Source organism: Capra hircus, chromosome 24, assembly GCF_001704415.2.
Source record: "Capra hircus breed San Clemente chromosome 24, ASM170441v1, whole genome shotgun sequence".
Taxonomy (NCBI): Eukaryota; Metazoa; Chordata; class Mammalia; order Artiodactyla; family Bovidae; genus Capra; species Capra hircus.
This window is the reverse complement of record NC_030831.1, coordinates 20683125-20704901: the sequence shown is the minus strand read 5'-3', so window position 1 is coordinate 20704901 and position 21777 is coordinate 20683125. Positions and strand designations below refer to the sequence as shown.

The 21777-nt window shown below is 47.2% G+C and overlaps 1 protein-coding gene across 3 annotated transcripts in view; it reads left to right on the top strand.

Moving 5' to 3' along the window:
* Positions 1-21777, top strand: part of FHOD3 (formin homology 2 domain containing 3) — a 529663-nt gene that overhangs the window by 464790 nt on the left and 43096 nt on the right. For all 3 annotated transcript variants that reach the window (XM_018039641.1, XM_018039640.1, XM_018039639.1), the window contains one exon: positions 10574-10732. In XM_018039641.1, coding sequence (XP_017895130.1) covers positions 10574-10732 — 159 coding nt within the window. The remainder of the gene's footprint in view (positions 1-10573; positions 10733-21777) is intronic.

Sequence of the window (21777 nt, the reverse complement as noted above, 5' to 3'; positions counted from 1 at the left end):
GTCTAAGATGTGGAGAAGGGCATCAGTTCAGTTCAGTTCAGTCACTCAGTCGTGTCTGACTCTTTGCAACCCGATGAATCGCGGCCTGCCAGGCCTCCCTGTCCATCACCAACTCCCAGAGTTCACTCAGATTCACATCCATCGAGTCAGTGATGCCATCCAGCCATCTCATCCTCTGTCGACCCCTTCTTTTCCTGCCCCCAATCCCTCCCAGCATCAGAGTCTTTTCCAATGAGTCAACTCCTCGCATGAGGTGGCCAAAGTACTGGAGTTTCAGCTTTAGCATCATTCCTTCCGCATAAGAGACGGTTGAAAGGACCCCAGCATTGAAGCCCCAGGAAGTGGCCTTCCAAGCTGTATGCCTCATCGAGGGCAGCCAAGTCCCTCTTCCTTCCAAAGGGCAGCTTTTACATCCCCGGATCCAGACAGACCACGGAAGATGTGGGGCCAAAGAGGGGCCCAGAAGGAAGAAGGGACCTGGCTTGACCTTTGGGAACTCATGGCTGTCTTACTCATTGCTTTCCTGTGGGGAGGGGCCTCTGGAATGGATTTGGAGACATTTGTTCGACTTTATTTACCTTGAAGTTTCAAACCATTTCATAAGCTACTAGTAGTGACTTTTTAAGAAAATTCAGAGATGATTTACTTTGTCTGGGGTAAGCCCCAGCCTGAGTTATTTTGAAAGGCTCCCCCGGGACTCAACCAAAGCTATGAACCATTGATTTAAAGTGAAAAATAAAGCACCAATGAGGGGGACATTGCTCCCACCATCATTCTCCACGTTGACTTCACCCCTCCCCCACCCCTGTTTTATTCTCCAGAGAAGGGAAGAAAATCTTCCTACCCTTTATGTGAATTCAGATCATAAGGGAATGTTATTTTGTTTAATAGAACCCTCAGAAAACCTGAATTCTGCCTGGAAATTCCAAGTCCAACTTTGGGACCATCCTTATCTAGGATGGTCCCCATGTATGCGGGGGTCCCAGTGGAATTATTAACAGCACTCTCTTCACCTCTCAAAAGTCTCTCAGTTAGGGTACTGGATAAACTACAGTAACATTGGAAATGTAACTGTTTGATGGTTGGCCTCTGCTGTAAAGAGCCAGTATGGGAAATTAACTTTTTTTTTCTTCTAATTTTACCAATAAGCAAGCCTGTTCTGGCCAGTTCCACAGAAATGTTATTCCTAACTGAAGGTTTTTCAGCTTTTATTTAGGCTTCCCTGTTAGCTCAGTTGGTAAAGAATCTGCCTGCGATGCAAGAGACCCCAGTTTGATTCCTGGGTCGGGGAGATCCCCTGGAGAAGGGAAGGCTACCGCTCCAGTATTCTTGGTCTTCCCTGGTGGCTCAGCTGGTAAAGAATCTGCCTGCAATGTGGGAGACCTGGATTCGATCCCTGGGTTGGAAAGATCTCCTGGAAAAGGGAACGGCTACCCACTCCAGTATTCTGGCCTGGAGGACTCCCTGGACTACATAGTCCACGGGATCTCCAAGAGTCGGACGCGATTGAGTGATGTTCACTTTCATACTCCCTTCCATGGCTTTTTTGTTGTTGTTCTGCTTTTGCCTTCATGCTTTCCGATGTATATCTCCCTCATTACAGAACTCGGGAAAATCTCATAGCAGTCACATCGTTATGATAGCTGTATTGTGGCATCACTATCGTGGACACTTTTTCAAGACAGTTTTGAAAATATCCTGTGGCGTCACCCTTTTGGCAGCTAGCAGGGAGTGAGGAGGAATGATTTCCCAGTTCTAGAACTCATGCCTCGCTGAGCCAGCCCTGGGGTTTGTGACAGTGATGCTGACAAGCATTTTGAGAGGTCGGTCGCCTTTCATGGAAATACTCTCAAACTTAGCAGTATTCTCCAAGACTCCGAGTTCTCTTAATAAATCATGTCCTTATCCCAGTTTCTATTTTCAGTCACTGCACCCTCTGGGATGATAAGTTCTGTGTGCTGAATATCCACTTTTTAAAACCGCATCCTTTACTGCTAGTAAAATTGCTCTTTAAAAACTCAAAGCAGTGATCCTCCGTGGCAGCATATCAAAAGACTTTGGAAGGCAAGCCCTGTCCACCTGCCTGGACTGCGGGCCTCCACAGTCTTTGCCCAAGCTCTCCTCCCTACTCTGCTTGCTTCATCCTCTCCCGCTACGTGGAAGTTTGTGCCTTCACAGTGGCCCTTCTCTGGACCTTAGCCGACTTTATCACGGCACGCCACGGCAGAAGCCCCGCGGCCGTGCGCAGAGATGGAGCAGGGTTTTGTGTTTATTTCCAAGTACCACACCCATGATCTGGGGGTTAGCAAGGGCACAACGTGTGCCGTGTCTTCGGGAGCCCACTGTGCTCAACGCCAGAGCTTCACGGAGCTCATTAACCCCCCAAGCGTGGAAGGATGCTTTCTCAGTCACTGACAGCTCAGCTCCCAGGGCTGGGATGACCCTGACATCTGTTGGGCATCTCAGACTCCTTTTAGCATCAGTGAAAACTTCCTGCATCGTCTCTAGCTGTGGGGACATTATCCCACATCATTCATGAAAGTGGCAAGATCAGACCTTGCTGCATCTTTGAATGGCAGGGGTAAGGGAGCGGGGGGAACCCTGATTTTATATCCTAAGAAATGTTCTCTGATCCCTGCCTTTCATTGCCTATTTTTAAATTGTATTCTTTCTGAAAGAACAACTTTTTACTCCCCCAACAATCCCGTCTCAAGCCTTAAGACTTTTTGCAAGTCTAAGTTGGTGACTGGTCACACTCACATCTTTTAGACCTCTGTGCCCCTGTGCCCACTCCTAATCAAGGAGGTCAGGACCTCTGAGATGGAACCCAGGCATCACTGTTCTTTAAAAGTGCCCCCTTGTATCCCCAAAATTGTAAAGCACTGGCCTAAATAAATTACATTTCCTGGTTTTCCTTCAGAAAACGCCAGTAGGTTGATCAGACATGTTTCCTCCTTAGATAAATGATGTTGAGTTTCTCCCAGTCGGAGGTGGTAAGTTAACGTTTGCCCATTCTGCCCTCAGCCAAGGAGGCAGCCAAGTCTCCTGGCCCAGAAGGAGACTGTCCTGTTCTCTTCTCCAGAATGCCCCTTTCCATTAGTCCTGGAGTCCAGTCTCTGGCCTCAGAGGGAATTTAGCATGTGGAAACAACCTTAATATTCTCCTCCTTGAAAACAGAAAGCAGGACGTTCGCTACCACCTCCTCTGCAAGGAGACCTTCAGAACCATCCAGATAACTCACTACTAGATCTGCTCCCCACTCGGGGGCTCCATATTCCTGGGGATCCGTGCAGACTCTCATGAGCATCCACGAGTTCATTTCAGGAAGCTCCGAGGGAGTTGCCCATGTTGGGAAGCAGCCCTGGAGGCTAAATTGAGAACCAAGTCCCTCCACTTCCCCCTGGAGCTGTCACTATTGGGGTGGAGACACTGCTCTGATCTGACGCTCCCATGTACCTAGGTGCCTGTTGTCAGTAAATGTAGTACATGTGTTAGTTATGAAAAACATGCATTGATAAACCGTATATTTTTAAAATATAATATCATTAGGTTAAAAATGATTTTTTAAAAAAGAGCCAATAGTGAAAAGAACTAAAACACTATTTTCCAGGTATTGGCCTAAGTACTTCACATGTATCCGTACCGATAATACTATTCTTTTTTTTTTTTATTATTCATTTGTTTATGGCCATGCTGGGTCTGCATTGCTTTGCTCGGGCTTTTGCTAGTCGCGGTGAGTAGGGTCCTCTCTTTGTTGCCTGACTTCTCTTGTTGTGCAGCACAGGCTTCAGGGCTTCAGTAATTGTGGCTCACAAGCTTAGTTATTCAGCGGTATGCAGGATCTTCCCAGACCAGGGACTGAACCCATGTCCCCTGCATTGGCAGGCAGGCAGATTCTTTTGCACTGCACCACCAGGGAAGTCTCAGTAATACTATTCTAATAGTCCTAGCAGACACTTCTGTCATGCTTACCAGAGGCTGAGTGTTTCTCTCACTGATTTACATCCATTGTCTTATTTCATCCTCCTAACAAACCCTGGGAGATTGGGTCCCAGAAAGAACAGGAGGTACAGAGTGGGGCAGTGACTTGCCCAGGTCGCCAGGGTGGGAATGGGTCAGACCCCAGCTGACTCACCTGAGTGATTTGCTGCTCTGGATATTTTCCGTTACCCTTCAGGGCTCCTGTGATCCCCAGATTCCATTTTGTTTTGGCTCCTTTCAAGTTCACACTCTGGACACTTCTTCCTTCTCTTCCCTTGGGGATTTTTGAAAGCTTGCCGTTTTTTGAAAAAGACTCTCTCTTTCTCCTCAATGGTCCTTGTGCCTTGCTACTGCAATTTCAAATTTCATTTGGTCTGGACTCTACCTCTGTGTGACTTAGAGCAAGTCAGTAGACTTCTCTGAGCCTGTTTTTAATTATGGGTGGGCTGTGGTGGAGAAGCCAGGCCTGAGCCTGTAGGCCTGACCTCCTGGGGTTGTTGAGTAGACCCAGGGCAACAGGGGAGAATGTACTTTTGTGCTGTGCTGACAGGTCTTCATTTTTTATGCTATTGATTTTCTTATCCTTTGCCTCACGTGACTTTCCTGAGATTCTAGTGTGAGATTTTAAATTAGCCTCTAAGTTTAAGGACTCCTATTTAGCATTAAAGTCTTCCTTTCCACCTTTTCCTAACTGCTGCCTGAATGCTCACCCTTTTCTTTTCCAAATCCGAATGATTATGAGGGGAAGTGATGGTCTTACGCTCAGGATATTGAACAAAATCAGGTTGTGGTCACACATGGTGGTCACCTACCCCCATAACCATTCAGAATCAAGTTTGTCACTTTACTTAGAAATTCTGAAAGACTTGTTCTTGGAAGCAATACTTTGTTGTATCCAAAAACCTGACATACTTGTCTCCTCTCTTTGAGGCCTCTGGTCATCCATCCCAGCATCAGGATTGGTGTAGCCCCACAGTCCCGCTGAGTGGACCTGAATATCTGGTTTAACTGTTCTAGAAAATCTTCTTGTTGTAGGTGACTTTCTGCCCCTTGGAGTGGCTGAGTTTGCAGGGCCCAACCTCTTGGACTTGCTTGGTTCTAGAAGGCCCACTCCAACCCAGGGAGCTGACCACCAAGTGAATCTGGGCTCCACCAGGCCTGCAGAGAGAAGTCCCAGCCCTCACCCCTAAGCCCTGGCAGTTAGCAATCAGTGCTTAAATGGAGAATCCCCTCTGTGCTTCTCAGAAATTCTGTGACTCTTGTGGCCTTGGGTGCTGCCTGTTTGAAGCATCCTCTTGGAGGGGCTCGCTTCTGCTTCCTGAAACTGGACCCTTAGCCCTCTTGGACAGTTTGGGGGAAAGGAGCTGAATTGCCTCAGTGACCTCCTTCCCAGCCCTTCTAAGAGGTCTCTGCTAGCTTTGACAGTATCTCTTTCCATAGAGGGTGACCTCCGTTTCTCTCCATTTTGGCTGTTACATCCTCTCCTCCCTCCCTGCAGTCCTCTTGGCCAAGTCAAGAACAAACAAAACCCTACATTCCGTCCAAGCCTGAAGCATTTCTCCAGAGACAGTATTTCTGGGAGGGCAACTCTTGGCATGTTGGAGGCTCCCTGAGAGTTGCTGCTTTGAAGGAGGCTCTGGGTGTCGCCACCTCGTTCGACTCAGAAGTTCAGCTTCACTAGGCTTTCTGGGAGCAGATCAGAGCCTGACCTCCTCCCAGAGTGCCCCCTGGCCCTTCAAGAAGCAAGTTCCTCTTTTACCTTGAGCACTTCTGGAAGCACTGGGGTCAGTTGCATGTCCAGAGACATGCCCACCCTGGTTTCCCCACTCCATCTTGCACAACTCTTTAGCTGGGCAGCTATCTCGCCCCAGAGACAATTATTCCAGTTTTCATGTTCAGCATCCCCAAGTCCAGCATCCTGCACCTGGTACCCGACAAATAGCTGCTCTGTCAACATCCTTTTCTCCCTGTGAGTTCTTGAGCCCTGAGGGCACAGGTTTGGCTGATTGACCTTCTATCAAAGAACTGAGGGAGATACCCTGATTTCCTGTTGCCCCAGGATTGATCATTGCTGTCGGTGGCATCCTGGCCCCCTACATTTTTTGTTGGTCTCCATGAAAAATGTCCCCACTCAAGTAGCCACCTAATAAGCACTCAGGAAATACAATTTAAGGAAATGAGATCTACAGTTGAAAGAAAGGCAAAAAATATAATAAATAAGGGAAGATACCCTGCCAACCAACAAGAGACGGTTGAGGGACTGAGTTTGCTTTTCAGCCTCTTCTCCCTTTGCTCAGGCTTTGTCATGGATCATCGCTGATAATGTCTTGGGACTCCAGAATCAGCAAAGGGGTCTCATGAGGTGTGGCACAACCCCACCATGATGACCCTTGGCCATTCCCACGCAAGCCTGTGTTCTTGCTTTCTGCTGGCTTTGTTTTGTTTGTTTGTTTGTTTTAAGGAGAAAGATCTCAGTCAATCCAGTCTTTTGTGGTGTTAATCTACCATACTGGTTGTTTTTACTTAAAGTAACTTTGGTTCCATATTAGAATCAGGCTTTCATAATGGACTGTGACTCACGGTTTCGCTGTCTTGTTGGAATGCCCTGGATCACTGTATAGACAGCTTTCTCTGTTCTGTTATTCTAGTCTGTATTATCAGTATAGCTGTTTAGTGCCAATGCCACACATTAATTATATCAGTTTTATAGAAAGTTTTTATGGCTGATTGGATAGATATTATATTATTTCTACTTATGGATCTTTTTACACATATACTCTTTCATAGTAACTTCAGAATATTTTAAAATTCCAAAAATATCTTCTTGGAATTTGATTAGAATCACTTTAAATATATGCTGTGTGTTGTGCTTAGTCGCTCAGTCATGTCCGACTCTTTGTGACCTCATGGACTATAGCCCGCGAGCTCCTCTGTTCATGGGGATTCTCAAGGCCAGAATACTGGAGTGGGTTGCCATGCCCTTCACCAGGGGATCTCCCAACCCAGGGATTGAACCCAGGTCTCCTGCATTACAGGTGGTTCTTTACCTGCATACATAATAAATATGTTATTTGTGTATAAATTTTATGAGGCAAGATAATGAACATCCTTTTAACACTGGAGACTTCCTATTCAGGAACACGATGTTTCTTGTTTGCCCACATCTTCTTTTATTACTCTCAATAAAATTGTGTCACTTCCTTCGAGTAGGGCCTGTATTGCTCCTGGCTCCAGGGGTCAGGCTTGGGATGGAGGTGGGGGGAGTGAAGGGCAGGACATGAGAGACTTTGTGGAAGAGGATGGCCGACAGTCACTCAGACACAGGACCAGGTGAAGGACATAGTGCAGGTCACTCTTGCTGATCTGGAGCTTGGAGGATTGAAATGGATCAGAATTGATAATGGAATCCCTGGACACCAGCTTGTGCTCCCGGGCACAGAGCACTTTGGCTTGTCCTTGCAGATGCCGCTGTGGGTTGTTGTGAGGGGAGGAGACAGTTGGGCAAGCCCACGTGACTCACCCTCATCTCGGGCAGAGTGGCTGCCAAGGCACTTGAGGGGTCAGTGGCATCCAGCAGACTGTTTCAGTTATGAAGAAGGGCATTTAAAATACCTCTTGGATAAAATCCAGAGAGTTAATAATTCAGTCTCAGATATGACTAATTCTTATTCCTTCCTTCTCGAAGTGGGTGGATGTGCTCTGAAAACCTGTCATCTGTAGAAACAGCTTCCCCATTATCTCAGGATGCCCAGAGGCTGGCTTTGTCTTGATTTATGAGAGCAGAGGGTGTCCATTGATGTGAACTGAGTTCTGCTGAGAACGAGGAAAAGGACATGTCAGGCTCAGAGCCACCCCCTGGGTCTGTCCTGAGTGCTCGCTGTAGGTGGACCCTGGCTGAGGGGGGCAGGCTGAAATCTGACCCGTTGGGCTGTGTCTCCCTCAGGGTGGGCATCTCGCTCTCATTTGCACAACGCAGCAGTGGGGCTGGGCCTGCGCAGGCATCTCTGCAGCCTCCCAGGAACTCTATGGATGGGGGTCTAGGGGCTAATGATTCCCGAGGAGTCCTTGCCTTTCTGTCAGTGCCTCCTATGCTGGAGCCTGGCTCTGGGTCGGTGCCTCTCCCGTGCCACGTCCCAGGATTCTGTCTTCCATGCTGCCACCCATGAGGCCTCATTCCTTACGCTCATGAGATGCTGCCCCTCCAGGCCTCATGTCCACATTGTAGGCAGGAAGATGGAGGAAGGGCAAAAGGCATGGCTCACGGGTCCAGCCCTTTTGAAGCAGGAAAACAGAAACCCAAACTGCCAGCTTTAGCTGCAAAGGGTCCAGGGAGCTGATTGATTTCACTAACATATTACCAGCCTGAAAGAAATCCAGGCCCTATTGGTGAGCAGGGAAGAGGGACTCAATGTTGGGCAGGCCCCCAGCAGTGCCTGGAGGAGTGGGCACCCTGCTGCCCCAAGGTGGGCACACAGGTCATCACGTCCCTCATCATTCCCTTCTTCAGCATTTTGTCAAACCTTTTCTCATGCCTTCTTAGCATTCCAACAAAGTAACATATTTTTTAATAATTTTATTTTTATTTCTTTATTTTTGGCTGTGCTGGGTCTTTGTTGCTGCACAGGCTCTTCTCTGGTTGCTTTGAGTGGAGGCCACTGTCTAGTTGCCGTGTGTGGGCTTCTCATTGCTGTGACTTCTCTTGTTGCAGAGCATGGTCTCTAAGTGCGCAGGCTTCAGTAGTTGTGACTTGCAGACTCTGGAGCGCGGGCTTAGTAGCTGTGGCTCACACGCTTAGTTGCTCCGCGGCATGTGAGATCTTCCTGGACCAGGGATCGAGCCCGTGTCTCCTGCATTGGCAGGTGGGCTGTTAACCACCAGACCACCAGGGAAACCCCCAAACAATATTTTAAAGTAGATTTCAGCTACATTTCAGGAGCTCCTGATAAGCTTATTGGCTTAAACATATAGAAGACAAGCTTGCCCTGCAGGGTAGGGGTGCATTTATGCCACGTGTCCTGAGAGCCTCAGTTCCAAGCCGACGACACACCCACAGGCGTTGTTCCTCCTGGCCACCAGGCGCCCAAATGGCTGGGATGCTTTCAGTTATTTTCTTCATGAAGAAATTGTAATTTAGTCCCAAATGCATATTTAAGGACCTAAAATAGAACATTAGCAATTGAGTTTGGAAGGGCTCAGTAGGAGTTAAGGGGCCACAGCCAGTTTCTCCTTGCCAGCTCCCAGCCTCTAGTGCCACAGCAGCCACTCAGCTGTACCAGGCCCCGCCTGGTTCCCTTCTTCAGAGGAGAGGCTGAGGCCTCAGTGCAGGAGGCTGACTGGTGTCAGCTGCTTGGCTGGGACCTGCCTGCAGAGGGGTTCTGAGCAGCTGACTCATGGAGTCCCATGATGTGGCCCTGGCAACCTCCAGCTTCGTCCCTGGCAGTTCCATGGCACTATTCAAAGGCCAGGGAATAGTCTCTCCTCTCCGTCACCGTCTCCCCCAGCCCCAGGCTAGTCCCAGACAGTCTGTAGGGTCCAGCTCGTGTGACGGCTTCTCCAGACCCTCACCCCCTCCATCACCAGGTGAGTTGTTCCCCCGAAGCTGGGCCCCTCACACAGTGAGCTCACCCTCGGCGTGCTGCATGGTCTTACCCATCCTCGTCACCCTGGGCTTGTTTCACGAATCAGAATCATCAACCTCCAGGCCTTGTGGCCCCAAGGGAGGCTGCATAGCTCAGGGAGCTTGCTGACCGGCCTCCTTCCACCTGTCCCCATTTCCACCTGCCCTTGATTTCCTGAGAGTGGAAGGGGAAAGTTGGGGACCTTGTCATCATAGCTCTGGGCAGAGGTGAGAACTGGCTCTGCACCTTACACCCTTCCTAGCTTCTGGCCATGTGCCAGCCCCAGGCTAGCGACAGGGGCTGCTCTGAGGATGCCCGGGACAGCAGGAGGCATGGCCCCCCTCCTTGGCCTCTTTGCCAGTCCATCCCTCACTGCTCTTCACCCGCCCAGTGGGCTGCATCCAGATGTATGAATGTGGCAGGAGAGTGAAGGTATGAAGGTGTCAGGGCGGGATGCCGAGAGGAGCCCCGGAGATGCAGAGGGCTGACCTGCCAGCGATGCTGGGTTCCCCCCTGGCTCCCGTCTCCTTGGCGCGTGGACCAGCTTTCTCCATCTCTGGGCTTGCACCACACGCTCCAGGGCCAACCAAGGCACATTCCGACACCTCGCAGCCTGCAGGAAGGGAACTCTGAAAGGTCTGAATCCTGTTTCCACTGCTTCTATGGAAAAAAACAGGGTGTTTCTTTTCTTTTTTTTTTCCTCCTCCTTGCAAAATATCACATTTTTTCCCAATTGAAGGAAAATCAATTTTATTTTGTAATGTGTCTGACTCGAGAAGTTCCATGGCTGCCCCCATCTTGGCGGCTTCTCGGGGCTAATCCCTGACCTCCGCCGTGCTGCTGAGCAGTATCCAGTCCCTCCCTGAGCTGAACCGGGGCCATTTGTTTTCATCTCTAAATAAGTCGTGAGTTTATTTTTAATAGAGGACCAAAGATGAGGCATTAATCTTGGATTCTCCTTATTTTATCACAAGAAAACGGCTGCAGATGGAAAAAAGCAGGAGATCATTGTCCTGGACTCCAAGAGGAGCAATGCTATTAATATTGGCCTGACGGTCCTGCCCCCTCCAAGAACGATTAAGATAGCCATTTTGAATTTTGATGAATATGCCTTAAACAAAGAAGGGATTGAGGTAAGAGGAGCTCGACAGAGTGTTATTTATGTTCTGTTGCATTACTGTCCAATATGACTTTCTTTCTCCACAGGGTGGCTTGCCACTGTTTTGTCTCAGCCAGACTCTGAATAGTCACATCCTTTTTTCAACTTCTTGAGGGGGAGGTGGGAAGAAACCCTACTTTGCTTATTGGGAAGATCAGGTTCATTCATTAACTTCCTTCTGACCACACTCTGCCTGCCTCGACGCGGAAGAACTTGACAGCCTACACGGGGCGCTGGAATGCCTTCATTCACATCCTTTCAAACCAAATACGTTTCGTGAACAGTCTTAAAAGTAGGCTTGTCTGTGCACGCTCACCTCCGTGTAAATGGTTCTGTTGCTCTCTTGGCGCCTGTTGTGGTGTGTAGAGATGGGTTTCATTTGCTTAGCTGGGGAGCCCAAGCCAACTGGGTCCTCAGCGTCTGTTGGTCTGAGTGGCACAAGTGGAGAGTGTTTGGCTGTCCTGGCTGTGACTGCGTGACTGGTGGGCACCCCAGCTGGAGCCTCAGCCCCCCTGCTCTGCCAGGGTCCAGCACCCTCCACTGTGGGCTGGTGTCCGTTTGTGGGAAGTTCAATCTCCTCTTCTAATAATGGAGAAAGAGTGAGTGGAGCCAGTGGCTTGGCCCACAGATGCCTCCAGGGGTGTGACCGGCCTGGAGACCCACCGGGTAGAGTGGGGAATCTCAGGACACTGTGACATTGGTGGCAGCCAACGCCGCCTCCTGTTGGCAAGGAGCCCTGGATTCCTTGAAAGCATCTCTGTACTGGAGGTTCCCGCATACCCAGTCTCACTTGAAAGACTCAAGAGTGAAGGAAGCCAGTGAAGGCTGGCTGCAGTGAGGCAGAGGGGCTTCAGCAGGAGAGTCGGAAGTGAAGAAGGGCTGGGGGGCTGTGCCGGATGCACCCCCAGGCCTGAGTGTGGGAGGGGGTGATGGAGGCCTTGGGGCAAAGTGGTGCCTGAACCCAGGTGGGCAGGCGTGCCTTGTGCTTTGGAAAGCAGAGGCCTCCACAACAGAAGCTGTGTTCTTAGAGGTTTGTACTGGATTGAGTACAGACTTCAAGATCCATGCTACCCAGAACCTTGGAATGTGGCTTTATTTGGAAGTTGGGTCTTTGCAGGCGTGATCAAGCTAAGATAAGGTCATCCTGGATTAAGGTGGGCCCTGCTCCACTGGCTGACAGCCCCTCTAAGAAGAGAGAGGTTTGGACACAGACACAGTGAGGGGAAGGCCATGTGAACACAGAGGATACCCAGAGGGGAACACCGTGGAATGATGGAGGCAGAAGCTGGAGGGATGTGCTTATAAGGCAAGGGACACCGAGAAGTGCCTGCAACTTCTAGAAGCGAGGAAGAGGAAAGGAAAGATCCTCCCCTTGAGTCTTCAGAAAGAGCATCGCCCTGCGGACACCTTGATGTTAGACTTCTAGTCTCTGGGATGTGAGGGAACACATTCCCCTGGTTTGAAACCCCCGAGTTTGCGATGCTTGGTTATAGCAAACCTGGGAAACGAGCACAAGGCCTGAACAGCTCTGCCTCTGGAAGCACCCACATGGCCTGTGCCAGGAGCAGGTATGACGAGGGACGTGCCCTGGCCACTGGCTGGAGAGAGAGTGGGGCCCGAGCCCTGGAGTCAGGCCAGGCAGCACAGGCAGGGAGTGAGGGCACGTGTCAGACGGGAGAGGGGGCCCAAAGGAGACAGCAGGCAAATACAGAGGGGGACACTGAGGCAGCTGCCAGGCAGTGGGAAAGGAGGGGGCAGTCCTGGCCTCAATATGGGGCAGCTTCACCCTGGGGCCCCCAGAGCAACAAGGGAGAAGAGCGTTCATGTCCATCGGGCAGGTGGGGGCTGCCAGTTGGCTCAAATCAAGTGCAAAGTGTCTCTCACACAAGCAGGTGACGTGTAGGTGCTACTGCGTGATTGGCCATCCTGTTTACTCCACAGGATCTTTGAAAGATTGCAGAAGCTTCAGATTCATACATAGAGAGGCTTCAAATGCAGCCAGAGGCAGCTTGATTGAAGGAAAAAATGACAACTTCCCCTTTTAAAAATATTTCCCCTTCTTGCCATGAGAACTTGAAAGTCCATCAAAAGAGACAGATTCCTTTGGTTTTGCCTTTGTTCTGTCCCAAAATGTCAGTCTCCCTGGGTAGGGGAAGTTTCAGATACAATAGGTTACTCAGACTTTAGAATGAATCAGATGACTTTTTCCTTTTCTGACTGGTTTGCAGCTGAGCACCTTTTTGCGCCAGGAAGGAATGATTATGGAAAAGTAATGATGACAAATAGAGGGGCAGCAGCACATTAATAAACTGGACTTTCACGGGTTTCCTCCTCCCGGCCAGACGCCAAGCAGGGGCTGCTCACAGAGGCTCACCAGAACCTTACGAGGTGCATCCTGTTACGTTCCTCATCTTAAAGTTGAAGAGGGTGCATCCCAGAGTTAGTCTGTCTGTGCCCAAGTTCACAAGCCAGCAAGAGGTCTAACTGAAATGTGGTTTCTAGAGCCTGAGTCTGAAGTGCAAACCACGGGCCAGTTCTGGGGGTGGCCAGCCCAGGTGGGCTCTCTGGGTCTGGACTCCCCCACAGAGAAGAATAAGAGGGAATCCGAAAGGGGAGTGAGGAGACACATGGGACATTGCAGTCTGCATCACGGTGCTGCCTACCGTTTTCCTCCGTCTGATATGACGTACAGCAAACAAATACGGCTGCGGAACACACTGCCTAACCCTTCCTGAGACTTTGCTGTGTCGTGAGGCCTCGGTAGATCATCAGTTCAGTTCAGTTCATTTCAGTCGCTCAGTCGTGTCTGACTCTTTGCGACCCTATGGACTGCAGCACACCAGGCCTCCCTGTCCATCACCAACTCCCGGAGTTTACTTAAACTCATGTCCATTGAGTCGGTGATGCCATCCAACCATCTCATCCTTTGTCATCCCCTTCTCCACCTGCCTTCAATCTTTCCCAGCACCAGGGGCTTTTCAAATGAGTCAGTTCTTCACATCAGGTGGCCAGAGTTTTGGAGTTTCAGCTTCATCAGTCCTTCCAATGAATATTCAGGACTGATCTCCTTTAGGATGGACTGGTTGGATCTCCTTGCAGTCCAAGGGACTCTCCAACACCACAGTTCAAAAGCATCATTTGTTCGGCACTCAGCTTTCTTTATAGTCCAACTCTCACATCCATACATGATGACTGGAAAAACCATAGCTTTGACTAGATGGACCTTTGTTGGCAAAGTAATACCTCTGCTTTTTAATAGATCATATATAGTCATTAACATGGAGTTACACATTTTTGTCACACTTTTCACTGGAACAGGGTTTCTCGGCTGTGGCTCAGTTGCCATTCTGTGCTGGACAGTTCTTCATTGTAGGGGCTGCTCTGTGCTTTGTAGGGTGTTCACAGATCCCTGACCTCTGTCCACAGGATGCCAGTAGCACTGCCCCAGTGGCGACAACCCAGAATGTCTCCTAGACTGTGTCAACATACCGTGGGGGCAGAATCACCCTGACTGAGAACCGCTTCTCTGAAGCTGCCTGAGTGAATGCACTGAGAGTGTGTATTTGCAATGCTTGTCGGTTATAGCTGAGAAGAGTCCAGCAGAAACCAGTCCTCATGGGGAACCTGTAACCCAGGCTCTCCCAGTTGTTACCTGCTGCCTGTGACCACTGATCTAGGGGCCCTCGGGAGCAGAGATGGTGTCCATCCTGTGCAGGGTCAGTCTCTCAGAGCTTATTGTCTAGCCTTGTTGTTCAGAAGTTACATCAAGGCTGAGAAGAGATGACAGTCATGTCCTTACAGATCTTTACTAATACGATTTCCAGCTTATACCCAAATGGCCTTTTGCTAAACTATCTGCTCTGTAGCATGGCACCATGGCCTAATGGGGCTGCCTGAAGCCTCTGTGTACCCCGATGTGATTAGGATGTATTCACTGACATCCTGCTTGGCAACTCCATGTTGTATATCTGACTCATCATGAAAACCCACAGGAGTTAATTAACTAACTTCGTTAAGAAAGTCATTCTTCATAAGAGTATTAAATTTTAGAATATGATTGGGGCCCATCCCTAAGTTGCATTAGTGATATTTTCCCATGTAAAATGTCCCTGAGGTATCATACTTTGCCGACAAAGGTCCATCTAGTCAAAGCTATGGTTTTTCCAGTAGTCATGAATGGATGTGAGAGTTGGACCATAAAGAAAGATGAGTGCCGAAGAACTGATGCTTTTGAATTGTGGTGTTGGAGAAGACTCTTGAGAGTTCCTTGGACTGGGACTGCAAGGAGATCCATCCTAAAGGAAATGAGTCCTGAATATTCATTGGAAGGACTGATGCTAAAGCTGAAGCTCCAATACTTTGGCCACCTGATGCAAAGAACTGACTCATTTGAAAAACCCCTGATGCTGGGAAAGATTGAAGGCAGGAGGAGAAGGGGATGACAGAGGATGAGATGGTTAGATGGCATCACTGACTCAATGGGCATGAGTTTGAGTATGCTTCAGGAGTTGGTGATGGATATGGAAGCCTGGTGTGTTGCAGTTCATGGGGTCATGAAGAGTTGGACAAGACTCATCAACTGACCTGAAAGAGGGTTTTCTTTTTTTCCTTGCTTTTCTCATTTTTGTAGTATCTGTGTCCACTCAGAGGGTTAACACAATTGAATGGTCCCAAACGACATTTAGCTTGACACTGCTTGGCTGCCAGGCCAGTCAGCATCCTAGAAACAGACATTCCCTTTGGCTGCCTGTACAAAACTGCAGCATCTTTTCAAGGCGTTGTGTTGGGGGACCCTGTCTGTGGGTCCTGAGTGAGAGCTGGCAGCACACAGTTGGACCTGAGTGCAGGAGCCAGTCAGTGGGGTCTGCAGGCCCAGGAACCAGAGTGTCCTGTGGAGGTGGTGCTGGAAAGTAGGAGGAGCCCCTGGGTGGGTCTCCAGCTCTGACTCGGTTGATCCAGCTTGACTTCAGGCACCACATCTTCATCTTCAAATTTGCTGCATAATTCGGCCTTACCTGCCTCACCAAGTGGTCACAAGAATGAAAGAAGATACCATCGAAAGAGAACCTTGAGAAGTTAACCTTTAACCTTGCAGAGTTGTTTTTTTTTTTTTTTTTAATTCTCTATGAGACTCTGTGCATGATGGAAAGCCATTATCTCATGGGATGGCAGGTTGCAAACCATCCAGCCTCGGCCATAACAGCTCCAACTTTTTGCTGTTAGATACTTATCCAGAGTCATAGCCAGGGTTCTATTCAGAGTTCACGAGGCACGATGATTACTTATTATGGTCTCATCTGCAGGTGAATGAAATGGCCAAACCCCAGAATATTTGGGTCCATAAAAAATAAGACTTAGGCATTTTCCTCTGAAATAAGATTTTCCGATACAAAGGCAAGCATACTTAAAGCAGTGCTAGAGAAACACTGTCTGGGAGAAAGCAAAAAACCACTGAGATTATTATGTCATGGTCTTGTTTGATGTTTTTCTCCTTGTGAAACCAGATGATCATCACAGGGTCATCAGTAAATCTACTGACATGGTAAAGAGCAGATTAAAGGTATGCTTATTCCATTATCATCTGCTCATGGAAAAATGGGGGTGTCACCTTGTACAAGGTAGCTTTGACCTGCTGTCCCCCTGTCTTATGACTATTTTTATTGTCAGTGATATGCAAAAAAAAGTAAAATTAACTGGCAGATGGCAACCTCATAAATCTTCAACAGTGAACAAATGGTTTAAATTAGTCAGAGAAGTGAAAAACAAAAAGTAAGATTGTTTGATTACTTTCCCAAAGGAAAAAGGCAACAAAAATCATCACATGAAAATGCCTTCTGAAGAAGGGGAAAAGTGTTGACAACTTTCTGTTTTGGAATCCTTGTACATGCTTAAAACAATTTGAACATTAAGAAAATGAAAATACAAATTTTTCATTGAGTTCTCCTTTTGAAAACTAGTTTAAATGCTAGGTGTTTTGAAATAAGTGACATCTGCTTGGATTCTTTTGGTCTTTTTGAAGTGTCTTCTGTGTTGGCAGGTGGGATCAATAGCATCAGCCTGTGGGTCGGCAATGGGCTGAGCATCTCCCCAGTGCTCCATTCCACCCACTTAATCTGTGTTTAGGGCATGATAGAGAGGATGTTGGAAAAAGAAGTATCTAGAGCTCACCACCTGTGACCTCACTCTGACCCCATCCCAAACACGTCTTCAATACAGTTTGGTGTTACTGGCTTCTGCTAACCTCCCTAGGACACCCTCTCTGATAACATTCATGAGCCCAGGACAACTACTGTTCCACCTAGATGCATCCTGAGGCATGATTGTGTAAATATCTGCATGTTTGCTGATTATGATGTCAAGTCTCCAGTCTTTTATGTTGTTACTTTTAATTTTTTGAATTAATACGGAGTAAAATTACCTTTGTGTGGATCACAACAAACTGTGGAAAATTCTGAAAGAAATGGGAATACCAGACCACCTGACCTGGCTCCTGACAAATCTATATGCAGGTCAGGAAGCAAGTTAGAACTGGACACGGAACAACAGACTGGTTCCAAATTGGCAAAGGAGTACATCAAGGCTGTATATTGTCACCCTGCTTATTTAACTTATATGCAGAGTACATCATGAGCAATGCCCGGCTGGATGAAGCACCTGCTGGAATCAAGATTGCCAGGAGAAATATCAATAACCTCAGATATGCAGATGACAAACCACCCTTATGGCAGAAAGTAAAGAAGAACTAAAGAGCCTCTTGATGAAAGTTGAAGAGGAGAGTGAAAACATTGGCTTAAAACTCAGCATTCAGAAAACTAAGATCATGGCATCTGGTCCCATCAATTCATGGCAAATAGATGGGGAAATAGTGGAAACAGTGAGAGACTTTATTTTCTTGGGCTCCAAAATCACTGCAGATGGTGACTGCAGCCATGAAATTAAAAGACACTTGCTCCTTGGAAGAAAAGTTATGACCGACTTAGATAGCATATTAAAAAGCAGAGACATTACTTTGTCAACAAAGGTCCGTCTAGTCAAGGCTATGGTTTTTCCAGTGGTCATGTATGGATGTGAGAGTTGGACTATAAGGAAAGCTGAGTGCCGAACATATGATGCTTTTGAACTGTGGTGTTGGAGAAGACTCTTGAGAGTCCCTTGGACTGCAAGGAGATCCAACCAGTCCATTCTGAAGGAGATCAGCCCTGGGATTTCCTTGGAAGGAATGATGCTAAAGCTGAAACTCCAGTACTTTGGCCACCTCATGCAAAGAGTTGACTCATTGGAAAAGACTCTGATGCTGGGAGAGATTGGGGGCAGGAGGAGAAGGGGCCGACAGAGGATGAGATGGTTGGATTGCATCACCGACTCAATGGACATGAGTTTGGTAAACTCCGGGAGTTGGTGATGGACAGGGAGGTCTGGTGTGCTGCAGTCCATAATGGTCTCAAAGAGTTGGACATGACTGAGTGACTGAACTGAACTGAGCTGAAAATTGACTTTAGGGGAGTCCAGATCTATTGAGTCTTAGTGCCTAGTCTCTTGTCCGACTCTTTGCACCCCCAGTGACTGTAGTCCACCCCGCTTCTCTGTCCCTGAGGTTTTCCAGGCAAGAATACTGGAGTGGGTAGCTATTTCCTTCTCCAGGGGAATCTTCCCAACCCAGGGATTGAACCCAGGTCTTCTGCATTGCAGGCAGATTCTTTATCCTCTGAGCCACCAGGGAAGCCCAGTTTAAAACATATATATTCCTGCAGTGACCACTGTAGTCAAGATTCAAAATAGTCCCATCTGCTGAAAAAGCTTTTGTGCTATCTCTTTCTAGTCACACCCTTTACCCACCTAGCCCCTGGTAACCAAGAATCTATACTCATCACTGTGGTTTTGTATTTTCAAGAATGTTACATACATGGAGTCTTTTGAGAATGACTTCTTCCACTCAGCATGATCATGCCTTTGTGATTCATCCAAGTTGCAGTTTGTATCTACAGTTGATTCCTTTTTGTTGCTGAGTATCATTGCATTGTAGGGATGTGCCACTGACTCTTCATCCATTTGCCTATTGAAGAGTATTTAGCGTCATCCAGTTCTTAGCAGTTATGAATAAAGCTACTACAAATACTCAAATACAAGTTTTAGTGTGAACATAAGTTTTGATTTTTCCAGGGTAAATGCAAATGGAATTGCTGGGACATATTATAACTCTGTGTTTAATCTTTTGAGGAACTGTAACTTGTCTTTTCATTCTCTTCACAGTGTCTTTCACAGAGAAAAAGTGTCTAATTTGAATCAACGTTAATTTATTAACCTATTCTTTTTTGTTATCATGTCTTGGAGTTCACTGTATAACCTGGATCACAAAGATTTTTTCCTGTGTTTCCTTCAAAAAGTTTTGTAGTGTTACCTTTATTTTGATATCTGTGATCCCTTTTGAGTTAACTTATCTAGAAGATAGTGTTATCTAGAAATTAATTTATCTAGTTAACTAGAAGTTATCTAGAAGGCAATGGCAACCCACTCCAGTACTCTTGCCTGGCAAATCCCATGGACGGAGGAGCCTGGTGGGCTGCTGTCTATGGGGTTGCACAGAGTCGGGCATGACTGAGCGACTTCACTTTCACTTTTCACTTTCATGCATTGGAGAAGGAAATGGCAACCCACTCCAGTGTTCTTGCCTGGAGAATCCCAGGGACGGGGGAGCCTGGTGGGCTGCTGTCTGTGGGGTTGCACAGAGTCGGACACGACTGAAGCGGCTTAGCAGCAGCAGCAGAAGTTATCTAGTTTTCTAGAGGTTAACTTATCGAGAAGGGCTTCCCTGGTGGCTCAGATGGCGAAGAATCTGCCTGCAATACAGGAGACCTGAGTTTGATCCCTGGGTCAAAAAGATCCCCTGGAGGAGGAAATGACTACCCAGTCTAGTATTCTTGCCTAGGGAGTTCCATAGACAGAGGAGCCTAGTGGCCTACAGTCCATGGGGTTGCAAAGAGTCAGACACGACTGAGCAACTAACACTTTATCTAGAAGGTAGGTTTCAGTTGAGGTTCACTTTTTGCATATGGATTCCAGTTGGTCCAACATCATTTGTTGAAAACACTGCCATTTGTCCCTTGCCAGCCTTCACACCTTCGTCAGAATCCCTGGGCCGTATCTGCATAGTCTATTTCTGGATGCCCTGTTTTCTCCCACCGATCTATGTATCTATCCTGCCCTGTAGCCCTTGCCACACTGTCTTAATACTGCAGCTTTGTGGTAGGTCTTTGTGACTCCTTCAAGGGTATCCTTTTTCAGAATGATTTTGGATCAACTATTTTGGTTCTCTGCCTTGCTGTATAATTTTTAAAAGCAGCTTGTCTATAGCCACAAAAAAAAAATCATACTATTTTGATTGGAATTGAGTTACATTTATAGATCAGTTTTGGGAAGACTAACATCTTGACTATGTTGAGTCACTCAGTCTGTGAACACAGTTCATCCCCTGTCTATTTAGTTCATCTTTGATTGCTTTCATCAGCATTTCTACTTTCCATAGGCAGATCCTACACATACTTTGTTAGATTCATCCCTAAACAATATTTTTAAAAAATTTTAGTTTGTAATCACATCTTAGTAATGTACAGAAATAAAATGGATTTTCGTGTATTGACCTTGTATCATGCAACATTGTTTAACTCACTAAGTTGTTTTGTCGATTCCTCAGAATTTTCTATGTGGACAATTATGCCATCTGGGATGGGGACAGTTTTATCTTTTCCTTTCCAATCTGTATGTATTTTTGAAACTTTATGTACCTCGATAGGCTTCCTACACAATGTTAAATAAGAATGGTGAGAGTGGACACCTTGTCTTGTTCCACATCTTAGAGGGAAAACATTCTCTCTGTCACCATTAAGTATGAAATGAGTTGTGGGTTTTTTTTTAATTAATGTCACCTGTCCAGTCGGAAAAATTTCTTCTATTATGGGTTCCTGAGTTTTTGGTTGTGAATGGAAATTGAGTTTTATCAAAATTTCTTTGCATCAGTTGAAATGACTGTGTGAATTTTCTTGTTCACACTGTTAATCTGGTAGATTAATTGCATTGATTGATTTTTTTTTCATTTTGAGCCAACCTTGAGATTATTTTCAAATATATTGCTATATAAAATATAGCAATAGATTTATATATCTTAAAATATTGGCATTTAGTTATATACTGTAAAATATTTTGTTAAGGATTTTTTACATCTGGTTCATCAAGATATTGGTCTGGAGTTTTCTTGTATTATCTTTGTTGAGTTTCTTTATTGGGCTCATTCTTATCTCATAAAAAGAATTTGAGAATTGTTCCATCCCCTATTCAAGTTCAGGCCACAGATTCTGACCTACCTTCTGCAGACTGTGGTCCCAGTATCAGCTCAGTTTTCAAAGTCCAGTTCAGGTCTCAAAGCCTCTGACATGCTGTTGAAGGTCAGATTCATACATGAGCAGTTCAGGGAGAAGCTCAGAAGTTCTGAAACAGCTTTGTGCCCTCGCTTGGCAGGCTCTTCATTTTTCATGACCTCCCCTTTGCCTTCCGGTTTTCTGGGCCCTTCCTTTTTAGTAAAGCTGGGACTTCTGTTACCTCACTTTGCCATGCACTTGCTGTCACTGTGCCCATGTCTGGGGCTAAGCCAAGTGAGGGTGGAGAAGAAACGGTGGTTGGCCCCACCTCTTGCGGCCACAGCTCCACTGATGGGAGAGGAAGTTTCCCTTCACGTGAGATTTTGGACCTGCCAACCCTGCCGTCACCACTCGGAGACCCTTTCCCACACCAGGAGAAAGAACTTGCAGGCTACCCTGGAGCCTCTGTCTGCCCCTGATACCCTCTTCCAGACTGTGGGCTGCCTGATCCCCGGTTGGGGAATACCAGAGGGAAAATGGTCAACTCATTACCAGTTCAGTTGAACTTCCAGTTCGGGTCTTTTTTCCCTTTGTCCACCTGCTACTGTTGATTTTTTTTTTTTTTTAAGTCTTCAAATAGCTGCTCCCTGCCTACTGTCCAGGGTGT